Source organism: Hipposideros armiger, unplaced genomic scaffold, assembly GCF_001890085.2.
Source record: "Hipposideros armiger isolate ML-2016 unplaced genomic scaffold, ASM189008v1 scaffold_32, whole genome shotgun sequence".
In the NCBI taxonomy this organism is placed as follows: domain Eukaryota; kingdom Metazoa; phylum Chordata; class Mammalia; order Chiroptera; family Hipposideridae; genus Hipposideros; species Hipposideros armiger.
Window position 1 is genome coordinate 4,110,174 of NW_017731382.1, and position 11,993 is coordinate 4,122,166.

Here is an 11,993-nt window from a genome sequence, read left to right on the forward strand (position 1 = left end):
AGGGGAAAGCTCTGGTCTTGGTTTGTGGAAGTCATTTCTGGCATTGAAAGAGGCTTCTCTGAGGGGGGAGCTGTAGAACAGCCTCCTCCTGTGGAGTAAGTTCATAACATGCCAATCCACCCTGCAGAATCCAGGCGAACCCTGCGAGGGAACCAGTGACCGACCAGAGACCCAGAGGAGGCAGGACCCTATCCCACTCGAGGAGAATAAATCTAAATTACAGGTTTGTTCCTTAAAAATAAATCAACTGAAAACTTTACATTTTCTGGAAGTCAAATTTATGTATGGCCACTGGAAGCAAATATTTTTCTTCCATCAATATTAATGACATATCTTAGTTTACAATCTATTGTGCTAATATTTCCTCTCTAACTTAAAAAAAGTGAATTCTAAAATAGTGTTTTAAATCTTCTGAACAATCTAGAATAGTATTTTAATAAAGCAAATCAAATACAAGAGAAAAATTGACATCTATACACTAATATCTAGTGTCTATTTATATAGGCCATGCTGCTTTTTTGGTGTGTTGGCCTGAGAAGCTTTCCATGGCTCCTTTTGTTGAACCACGTTTGGCTTCGTTGAGCCTTGTGGATTAGCTTTTTGTGCTCTGTAAATTCTCTAAAATGCTTCTAGTTTTTGTGTCCCGATGCCCCTCCAGGGATAAAGGTAAGTGGGTGGTCTCATGAGGGCAGTATCCCATCAGTTGGAAAAAGTTAGGGGCTCGGGCCCTAGGTGCTGGGGGCACTTAGAAGAAAAGAGAAGATGGTTTCCATCCTCAGGAGCCCTGTGCTCCAGACTTAACCCAACACTGATGTCTAGACTGTTCTCTCTGATATCAAATGTTGGACGAATTTAGAAGAGATGAGTGTGGGCGCTGCCTTAACTTCAGTCCTAGTTGGATACTTGCTGCCAATTCAAAGCCTTAGGAAGCCCTCTCGTGCCTCTCAAATGTCTGCTTCTCTGTTTTCACCTCCCAATTCCAAACTTCTTGTTTTCCATGTGTTTGCCCCTTCTCTCCAGCAAGCGTGATGGCTTCCTTTCTGTCTCACTTCCCAGGATATAATACCTCAGCCCCTGCTAGATGAGTACGTGTCGATGACCGACCCAGCTCGAGCCCAGACCGTCGATACTGACATAGCCAAGCACTGTGCTTACAGCCTCCCGGGGGTGGCGCTCACCCTGGGCAGGCAAAATTGGCACTGCCTGAAGGATACTTATGAAACACTGGCTTCTGACATGCAGGTAAAAGTCCCTTTTCAGAGGCACTCGTGAAAATGGGGGGGGGGCCATCTAATGAGGGAGAGAAGGGCAGCTCCAGCAGGGGCTCACTGACCTGTGTTTACGTGGCTGCAGTTGGCATATCTGCTGGGCTCTGATGAAGTAAAGCTTTAAGTGGCCAGTACCTGGCAGTATCAGTTTTGCTCCAGAAATGCCACTTAGGCTCTTGATCACATGGAACTGTGCTTGCTTTTTGTGGCTTGTATGTCTGCTGTGCACCCCCAGTGGAAGGTACGTCGGACCCTAGCCTTCTCCATTCATGAGCTGGCTGTGATTCTTGGGGACCAGCTAACGGCAGCTGACCTGGTGCCCATCTTCAATGGATTTTTAAAAGACCTGGATGAAGTACGAATAGGAGTTCTTAAACACCTGTATGATTTCCTAAAGGTAGGAAGGAGGATTAAAAACAAAAAAGAAACCTCCCCTCTTCAAAACAGATTTTAAACCCTAGATATATGAAGTACCAGTGAAAAAAAAAGTCTAGGTTTTTTTCAGTTGAAATATGCCATCCAAAATCTTAAAGTGGGCAGCCTTTCCGTGATGGGTAGATGTGTTTATACCGTTCCTCCTGGCCTCCTGGTCCTTGGAGTCTCGTTCTGTGGGGGATGCTAGACACACAGCCCAGTGTGCTCCCAGAGCGAGGAGCCCAGGCCGCAGGTAGGGCAGGCTGGCCCGGCTCTGAGCCCGACTGAAACCTCATCTCACTTCTGCACGAAGGGCTTTTCCAGCAAGAAGCTGCTGCTTCCCTTCCTCCTAAAGGAATGATGACTAGAAATAAGAGCTTAAGAATGAGCCAGAAAGAAGACTCACTGGCAGCCGCCCGACTGCGAGCTGCCCTTGCGGGGTCGTGGTGCACGAGGCCCCAGCCTAGTCCCCCGTCATGGTTGCAGGAACAGGCGAGCGCTGCTGGCTCCCGGGAGCAGCCGTGGGTCACCTTCTGAACACACATGGGGTTCTCGAGGCAGGAGATCGTGACGAGGAAGAGCTAGGGGGCTCTGAAAAACACCTGAGCGTGGCCACTGGCCTGGGGGAGGCTGGGCACTGTCAGGGAGGCACCTGTGAGCCTGGTCACGGTGATGCGGTCGGAGGGGCGGCAGGGTGCGCAGTTCTTGCTGGTGACAAATATAATCTGAAGTGTAACCAAACGGTACATTGGGGGTCATTGGGAGGGATTATATATTTTTATTTATATATACATTTTTAAAAAATAGTTGCTTCATGAAGACAAGAGGAGAGAATATCTTTATCAGCTTCAAGAATTTGTAGTGACCGATAACAGCAGGAATTGGAGGTTTCGATATGAACTAGCAGAGTAAGTAAACCTGTTTGGGGCTTTGAGAAGGCAACTAAGATGGAATAATTCTTCATTTTCCTACCTTATAATTGATTTCTAAACTCGCAGTAATAGTGTTCTTTTGGATAAGGAGATTATGTTTTTATTAAGGGATAAACTGAACTCCAACGCTCTAAGTTAGAAATACCTCAGTCTCTGGGGAAACATTTATTTTCCGATGAAGACAGGGCCCGAGTCACTTTGGAATTAGAGTGTTCTGCTGTTCTATAAAGCAATTTATTCGAACCAAATAAAAGATGAATCACCCACTCTTCAATATTTTCCTATTAATCGGAGCAGGTTTTTTTTTTTTTGCCAAAGCTTTCTTGAACATTCTGAGTGGAGCCCTCTCTGCAGGGCACTGCGTGGTTTATGCACTTCAGTCTCTGAAGAGAATTATGCTACAGTGAGAGACATGAAAAGGTCTAACCCAGACGAGACAATTATTAAATAAAAATGTCCCCCAAGGTGGCTCATATCTGTACATCGTTTTGTGTGCGAAGGAGTTATTTAATTCCATTTGTGCTGGCAAGAGGGATGGTAAAGGTTTTAGTGATTCTAAAAGCGAAAGCATGACTTTAAATAATTCTCCTTCCCAAGGTGTATAAATGTGCCTTCCGCAGCCTGGAGTGGATTTGTTTGTGGTGATGGTTGTTTGGGTTTTAGTTTTCTCCTTGTCGAGATTTATTTCAGTATCTTTAGTTTTCATTTTTCTTACCCTCAACTAGAAATCTCTCAGGTAATTGTCTTCCCTGTAGAAATCCATCAAGCCTTTGGAGCAATTCAGGATATGATTTGGCCGATGCCAGGGGCAAACTAAAAGATTTTCTCTTTGCTGTGATCTTTAATCATTATGCTTAATTTGAGAGACTGAGGTTTTAGTCATTATGCCATGTTCCCAGCATATATTCTAAGAGAACAGAGAAAAACAGGCCCACGTTTTCCATGAAGGCATTGCGCCCTCTAGCGGCAGCATGCGGGAACTCAGCCAGGGCCGCCTTGGGGCCCCGGCTGAGCCGCCTCCAGGGCAGGGGATGGGGCCGGGGACCGGGGTCGGGGGTGGAGATGGGGACGTGGCCTGGGATGAGAACGGGACTGGGGATGGGGACGAGACGACCCGCCTCCCGAGGATGGGCCGGGGTCAAGGGACCTGGGACGAGCTGACCAGCTTCCTGGGGACCGGGGACGGGGACCGGGACAGGGACCAGTTCGGGGACGGAGCCGGAGACCCGCGCGCTCGGCTAGCATCGCCCGACATGTTATCTCCGGGCGCTGGCTATCTCCCATCTCTGCCGTGGTTATTGAAGCCACAGCCACTGATATGAATTCTGTGCTTCCGTGCCCATGATATTGGTATCATTTTTCTGAAAACTGCTTTTTGATATGAAAGTATTCACCGGCACTCCTGGCTTCTGGTTCTAACTTCCTTCCCATCTCTTTTTCATTTCCTTTCGTTGCCAGTGTGGAAAGAATGCCATTTATTTTCATGCCCTGCTCCCCATCCCCGTGTGTAGAAAACAGCGAAAGCTTCGGTAGTAGGTTTTCCCAACCAGCCAGCGTATGAATGTTTCCCCTTGGAGTGAAGAGCCACTGCTGCCGCTTCTCTCCAAGCGGACCTGGCTGGATTTGAAAAGCTCGTGCGCGGCGCGGCGCGGCGCCCTGAGCCGGCCAGCAACCGCGGAAAATGTAATGGCAGCTTCAGGAACTCAGCAGAGGCAGGGAAATCTCCTTTGAGCGTCCCCTTGATCCGTTGATCTTTGGGAACTTCAACGTTCTGGCTATTTTTATGTTATCTGATGTTTCAAGTTTTATGTGCTTTCCAACTGATAACCTCAAATTGAAATATTAAATCCCTATTCATAAATTTCTCAGCCTCTGTTTTACAAAGTTTAATTTATTTCCTTTTTGCTTGATATATTTGTGTGTGAGATGAAGAATTAAGATCCCCCCCCCCTTTTCTTTGCGTGGCCATTTCCCTCAGCCCTCTGCTTTGGGCGTTTCTCCACTGCAAGCCTCCTTCGGCCTTCCCCACGCTGCTCCCAGCCCGCCTGTTCCTCTCTGCAAGATGAAATGAGAGTAAAGAGAAATTAACAAGGTGTTTTTCACTCCCCAAAACAATTGCTTTCTTTTTTTAATTTCAGACAGCTGATACTGATTTTGGAGCTGTACAGTCCCAGTGATGTTTATGATTATTTGATGCACATTGCCTTAAAATTGTGTGCAGACCGAGTCTCGGAAGTTCGATGGGTCTCCTTCAAACTAGTAAGGCAGCAGGGCCTCTTCTGCTTGTGGTTTTGGAAACAGGAATATTTATGTTTCTTCCCTTTTTAACTTCCTTTATTTTTTCTGGGCTTCATTCATCAGTTTACCTGGAAAACCAGCTTTTCTGGTTTGTAATTAGGACCTGTATGATAGTTTTATCAATAGGTAAGATAGCTTTTTTTGTTAAGCTGTATGCTTCGTTGATGGAAATTGTGGGTAAATCATTTTATAGATGAAACCCTTCAACCAATGGCTTAGTGTTTCTTTTAAACACGGTTTGGGTTTACTCTGCAGCATGGTTTTATAGAAAATAGTGAGCAAAAACTGTAGCATAGAAAAGCTGATCCTGTTCTGTGTAGGTTTATACAAGCTAAATACTGAGGGGAGAAAACAATCTCATTTGAAAATATAGATTTACTGAGGTACTCTGATGGTATTAAATTTTATAAAAATGACATGTTCTGAAAGGTAATCATTTAGTTATTATGCAAGGGGCATTTTCTCAAATTTGGAGTCTTAAGATTAATAACGTATTTTTCCAATGCCAGTCCCTTGTTAAATTTCATTTTAATGAAGGGTTTTGTGTGTGTGCGCGTATATGTATTGCCATATATTTGAACATCTTTTTTCCTCTGTGTTCTGATGATTACCGTGACAAAAATGATTTTCTCCTGTGCTTTTAAATTCATTTGAAAGGTGGAAGGGTGCATAAAAATGTCTACTTTCCATGTAGAGCAGTTTTCATAATTCAAATAGATGGCAGCATTTGAAATGTGCTCTTGTGATATCTTCACAGGTCGTGGCGATCCTGCAGAAGCTCTATTCGAGCAGTGAAAGCACACTGGGGTTAAAGTTCATCAACGAGCTTGTAGTGCGGTTCCGGCACTGTCCCAAGTGGGTCGGAAGGCAAGCTTTCGCTGTCATCTGTCAGGTTAGCGTGGCCTGCGGGGAGTCTCCCTGGGCACACGTGTGCCATGTGTTGTATCAGGTGCCCCAGATGAATCCAGCCCTGGAGGACTAGCCAGGAACTTGGGGGTCAGTGGACCAAACCCCCTTATCCCACGGGAGATGGTGACCAACACAATCAGGCGAAGTGCCTTGCTCAGGATTACCCAGCCTGTCCCTGCATTGGTCCTGTGTTGACTGAGTACCTGCTGCGTGCCAGGCCCAGAGCCCTGCTCCTGTCACATCCACCCGGGGCCGTGTTCGTCCCTGGCCCTCCCCTTAGCTGGCTGCCATGGACAGAATGGGGGGTGAGGACAGAGGCTTTCATCTCTTTAAAGGGAAGCTCATGTCAGCCTGTCCAGCTCCTCAGGTCATCCTCTGTACTCAGCATCTTGAAAATGGAGGTACAACATGTGCTCAGCTGGGGAAGATGGCCGCCATTTCTTGAACACCTGTGTGTATCAGGCCAGTCCTTGATGAGAAGACCTACTGTGCATTGAGCATGGTGCACCCATATAGTTTTAGACCAGTTTTTCTAGACAAGGCAGTTGAAGCCCAGAGAGGTTAAGTAACTTGCTCAAGATCACACAGTAAGTGTAAAGCCATAATTGTTTTTTTCTGCTAAAGTGCTATTTTAAGTCTTAACTTTTCCTCATGCACATTTGCAAGCATATACAATGGTGGAGGGAATAGTGTGATTAGTCTCATGAACCCGTCACCCAGCTTTGTCAATAGTACAGTAAGGCCTGACCCCAGGCCCCAAAGCCCCTTCTCTGTCCTGCATAACTCCCCCTGCCCCCACTGAAGGACTCCCCAGGGCCCCCTATTGGGCCAGAAGGGCATCACCAGGCTGCTTTGGCCACCCTCTTTGACAAGTGCAGTGGGTGGTAGCAAAAGTGCCAGAGTCACCACAGGCCTGACACCACAGGCATTTGCAACAAGTCTGTGCTCCAAATCATTTTTGTGGATAAAGGATAAATGAGATAGTTTTGCTTTTATTTTTACATCCTGTCTCAGATTTAAAAAACACATGATGAAATGAAAGGAAAAGATACCAACCACTTTTGTTCAAGAATAGTTGAATGTTTTATGCTCTTGCTAATTAATTATTAAAGATATAGAAAACCCACAGTAACACCAAGAAAAGGAATGGGCTCTCAGCCCAGGCTCCCCCTCGGGGTCTTATCGGTTATTACTTAAATGCAGCTCTAGAGAGAGAGTGTCGCCTGCAGGTCGTGAGGGCCAACTGAGAGTCACAGCACCAGGCTTGACGCGGCTGAGTGGCCTCGGGCCAAGCACCCTGTGGGCACTGCCTTTTGACCTGGGATGTGGGGCCAGCAGTGCCTACCTGCCTCCCGTGGGGTCCTGAGGCTTCAGTGAGCTGATGCTTCTGAGTTACCTGCACGGTGCCTGGCACCTGGAGAACACTAGGCAATTACTCTGTGATGGGAAGTTCTGTAGGGTTTAGAATCCATGCGCCTGGCTGGCAGTCTCCACCCTGTTGCTGCTTGTGGGTCATGAGACCACATTGGACCCGAGATTTCTCACCTGTAAAGCTAGGCTGGTTCTGACTTCCACGGCTGGCTGGGAGACTTACATGAGGCAGTACCTGTAAGACTCGGGAAGGAGAGCAGCACCGAGCAGATGCTGGTGGTTACTGCAGGCACAGTGGTTCTCAGAGGGCTGGGCACTGGACAGGGATCTGGGGGTTACCTGTCACTCAACAGGCATGGCCCTGCCCTCAGAGCCGAGTCCTGGCGAGTGACAGAGGTGAGGGTTCTGAACCTTTATTGGCAGGCACTGTGCTAGGCTCTGCAAACATGACCTGCCGTCCCCACCACCTCTCCATTGTACAGATGAGGAAATAGGCTTAGGGTGGTGAGGCCAGTAAGTGATACGTCGGGTTTTGAACATAGACCCGCCTAACTCAGAAGTCTCTGTTTTCACCAAATATTGTATCGCTTGTCACCCAGGGCCTAGGGATGAATCGTGAAACGTTCGCTGTGTTTCTAACCAAATTCAGGGGTTGAGCGTTTTAAATTCAGACACACCCCCCCCCATCAGACCAACAGAAATGACTTCTTTGCAATCCCAGAAGTATATGTTTTTAGAACCATGCTGATCGGTACCAACACTTAACGGTTCTTTGGCTGTTGCCTTCCTTTATCACAGGCGGTGGTGAGTGCCGAGTGTGTCCCCGTGGACCAGTTTGTGGAACACTTACTCCCCAGCCTGTTAAGCCTCGCGTCGGACCCTGTGCCCAACGTCAGGGTTTTGCTGGCCAAGGCTCTAAGGCAGACGCTGTTGGAAAAGGGTGTGTGGACCATTTTTCTGAACTTGTTCATTTTCAACGTCACTGGGCAACAGCTAGATGTCCGCTGTGGAAAATTGTAGCAATGATGTGATAGCATGCTTCAGATTTATTATCTAAATTAATATATTAACTTTCATGTATATTTTATGGTATGTATAAAATGTGGAAATCAATGTGGTTCAGTATTTACATTGGATAAACGTATGCTTGGATGCAAAATATAACATCATCTTCTTTAAGTGAGGGAAACTTGCCAATTTTGAGTTGTGATATAGAGATTATGGAAGGTAGCAAATGTAAGCCTTGAGTACAATTAGGTTTTAATGCTATGATGTGGTCAGTAAGAAAAAATATGCTGCCCAACCTAGTGAGTTATTTTCAATCCGAACAGGAATTAATGGAAGATGGGGACCCTTGGATAGTTCATTTCTGTACCACACACATAGGAGAGCACCTCCAACCTGCCCTGCCATTTCCCTCCCATCCCCCACCCACCCTGCCAGCAACCTTCTCCCATTCCTGGATTCCACACATTGCTAATTCTTTTGTATTGGAAGGAAGGAAAGATAATATATTAAAAGTTTTTAGTTATAATTTTTTAAATATGCCTACCTATTCTTGGGAGTCCATCTTTAAAATTTAGGAAAAACTCTTTAATTAAAGCAATGTTATCATTTTAATGGACTTATGTATATGATGATTCTTTGAAAACTGATTTATTGTCTTGAGATGTGGTTTCAAACACCCCCAAAACTAGGGTATGTTTTAGAACACAGTTCATGGCCCACGATTCGAACTCATGTTCTCGTTCTCTCTCTCTAGCGTACTTTAGAAATGCCGGCCACCCTCATCTTGAAGTCGTTGAAGAGACTGTCTTAGCTTTGCAGTCAGACCAGGACCAGGACGTCTCCTTTTTTGCCACCCAAGAACCAAAGCGGCAGAATCTTATAGACACTACCACGCTGGAGAAACAGAATTAACCCCTGTGGTCACTCACAACCTGGTCCTTTCCTGCTTGGCACATACCCCGCCCCATAATCCTACCTGTTGAGCGAGGGCAGGGTCCTCAAACTTTGATACCATGCACTCAAATGACCCCTTTCCCACCTGCGGTCACTGGGACTGCACCTGGGACGGGAGCTAGTTCCTGGGGGCCCGGCCTCCACCGTGCTTCCTCGTCTTACCTGCCTCAGGTGGAATCTGAAAAGGTTGCAGACCCAGGTGACTGACCGGGTGTGGGGGCCTCCGTAGCATCAGATTACCTGCGAGTAGTCTGTTTTCTCTATTACAGGCTGTAGTATTGAAAGCCTCCCCCACTCCCCCAAAATAGTTTATCAGAAGTTTTTCAGTCTTTAAAAGATGTGCACGTTCAGCTTCCCTTATGCTTTCCTATAAAATATAGTTTATGGCATTATATTTTATTTTTAACTGAAATACTGTACATATGTGAATAACTCGTGACAGGAAGAAAAAATATTAATGTAATATTAGCCTCCTATCAGTGAACAGAACAAATACGTCATTTAAATTTATGCGCCACTTTGAGTTTCTGCAAATATAGCCCAATTTGTTTACTTTAAAAAAATGTGATAAAGAAATCTACTAAAGAATGATTTATGGCAATCTTTCTAATGTACGTTTGTTACAAACTACTTGGACCTTTTCCTCAAGCCCTCGCCCCCTCCCCTTCTTGCAAGAACTGTAGCCAGAAAGATATGTATTGGCCTTTGAGAGAGGCTTAAAGCAGAAAGATTTTTCGTCCTTATGTGGATATATTATCATTAGCTTAAGAACTCGGGAGGGAAATTGCTCCTTGAGATGCATGGATATTGACTTTATATCTAATGCTGTAGAATCTTAACAAAAAATAGGAAACCCTAGTCCTGATCAGTCCATATACTTGCCCACAAATACCAGTGATTCAGAGTATTAAATTATGATACTCTTCAAAATGACTTAAGTATACAGAACTTAAATTTCATGCTTTTAAACTTTAGACTAAGAGCAAGATGCTCTAGAATTTAAACGGGTTTTTCATTAATTCAAGGTTCTATATACATTGACTAAATTCTGCATACGTGTCTGCTCATGTTATTTTTCTTGTTTCTGTGTTTATCTTGTCAAAGGTAGGCATAAGGGAAGGAGGGAATGGCCCTCTGGGATCCCAGAGCAGCTGCCAAGGGCACGTCAGCCGTTTCATTCTTCCCTTGGATCTTTTTCTTGTCTGTCTTTTCTTTCTTTTGGTTTAAATAAAATTTCTGGAGCTACATATTGAATTTCCCTCCAATTCTGTCCCCCAAATTCCATGGAGCTGCTGCTTTAAACAGAAACGAAGGCAGTTTACCATGCCAAAGAAAATAAGGTGCATGTGTGAGGATTTCGAAGTGTGACCCAGGGCTGCATTTTGACAACGTCAGCAAAGAGGGAGTTCATAAATTGGAGGCTGCATATTAAGGAAAAAAGAAAAGTCGGTCCCTCTTGTGTTCAGTACTTTACTGTAGTAAAAGACAGGGGTGGTGTTTTGCCTCAGTAACAAGCAATTTAAAAAGTTTTTTATTGCCTAGAAATGGAGATTGTCATGTTATTAAACTCTGTTGATCCATCAGCACAGGTAGAATTTTTCAACCTCAATCTTGTAGTCTGTGCAGAGCTTAATTTTACATTAAGAAAAAAAGATTAGCTTCTGTTTGTGTTGTGATCTGTGGAATTCGCACGCGCAGTCAAACGTGCGTGCTTGCAGACGTTCTAAAGACTGGTAAATGACCTTTAGAGTTTCCGTTTATACAGTTAAAGATTTGATATGTATGCCTTTCCAATGCAAAGGTTTTTTTATGACTAATTTCTCTGCAAAAGTATGTTTAACGTCACATTTTATTCTTCTTCCTGGTAACAACTGAGATTTCTCTAAGACTGTTGTTCCTGCATCACTTTAGCTCTTTATGTATTCACTGTTCATGGGAACCAGGTTGAGTATTGGCGATTTGACCATCACATTTGACCATCACACGGAGCTTCCTGTTTTACTTGGAACACCCTCCTCTTGGGATTAATGCAAAAGCACACGATGGGTTTCTCACAGATTCAGCTCCCTTGAAAGCTGTTTTAACAATAGAGCCCTCCCAGCCTTTCATCACGGGACATTCCCCCTTGTTAAGTGTTTTTATCGGCACCTTTCTCACTCAAAAGAATTCGAGAGCAATTTCAAAATGGATGGATTTTGATGCAGCTTTGCAAATTTTCATGGAGGTCTGTCTCCCACTTCCGGAATGGCCAAGTGCCGGGGTTTTTTCACCAAGCCAGGCCCAAATCTGCTGGAAGGAGTCATATTTTTGCAATGATTTTTTCTTCATTCACGCTAGAAACATGATTTTTTAAACATGACTAAAGACTGCCCTTTACAACTCTCTGTAGAGGACGCATGCGGTGATGATTTAGAGCGTTATTCACGCATAATTCCTCTAGGTAGTTGGCCCTGAATTATGCAAAGATTGTACTTTAAACAGGGAGAAGAGGTCAGCGTTACCTAACAGCGGCCAGAAGCCGCCTCGTTTTCCAGGTTAGAGGAACTGACGTGAAGTGTATCTTGGAAGCCGCGACGTGGGACGCGTGGGAGCCGGGCCGGCGTGTGGGGAGGGGGGCGCGCGGCCTCTAGATGGTCCCTCTGTACCCACCTCAATAAAGCTTCCGATTATTTTAGGAAGCGCCTGTGCCCTTGCCTCGAACTTAAGACCCGTCCTTTGTTCATTGTGAGGCCCTTCGGCCCACAGTAGGGGCCCGGCGGTCCGGGAGGGGGCGCAGAGGGCGGGGGCGGTGATGACGCGCGGCCACCGCGTGTAGCGGGAATAACGCGCCGTGGGGACC

The 11,993-nt window shown here is 45.6% G+C and overlaps 2 protein-coding genes across 5 annotated transcripts in view; both read left to right on the top strand.

Annotated features, from left to right (window-relative positions):
- LOC109380112 (serine/threonine-protein phosphatase 4 regulatory subunit 1-like) overlaps window positions 1-10,401 on the top strand; it is a 65,666-nt gene extending 55,265 nt beyond the window's left edge. For all 4 annotated transcript variants that reach the window (XM_019637373.1, XM_019637374.1, XM_019637376.1 and 1 more), the window contains 8 exons: window positions 128-223; window positions 1,057-1,242; window positions 1,504-1,665; window positions 2,490-2,590; window positions 4,753-4,873; window positions 5,670-5,804; window positions 7,991-8,132; window positions 8,955-10,401. In XM_019637373.1, coding sequence (XP_019492918.1) covers window positions 128-223; window positions 1,057-1,242; window positions 1,504-1,665; window positions 2,490-2,590; window positions 4,753-4,873; window positions 5,670-5,804; window positions 7,991-8,132; window positions 8,955-9,112 — 1,101 coding nt within the window. In that variant the 3' untranslated portion in view covers window positions 9,113-10,401. The remainder of the gene's footprint in view (window positions 1-127; window positions 224-1,056; window positions 1,243-1,503; window positions 1,666-2,489; window positions 2,591-4,752; window positions 4,874-5,669; window positions 5,805-7,990; window positions 8,133-8,954) is intronic.
- A 1,544-nt stretch (window positions 10,402-11,945) lies between these two features.
- ANKRD60 (ankyrin repeat domain 60) overlaps window positions 11,946-11,993 on the top strand; it is a 17,436-nt gene continuing 17,388 nt past the window's right edge. The window contains exon 1 of the mRNA XM_019637161.1: window positions 11,946-11,965. Within this exon, the coding sequence (XP_019492706.1) occupies window positions 11,946-11,965 (20 nt within the window). The remainder of the gene's footprint in view (window positions 11,966-11,993) is intronic.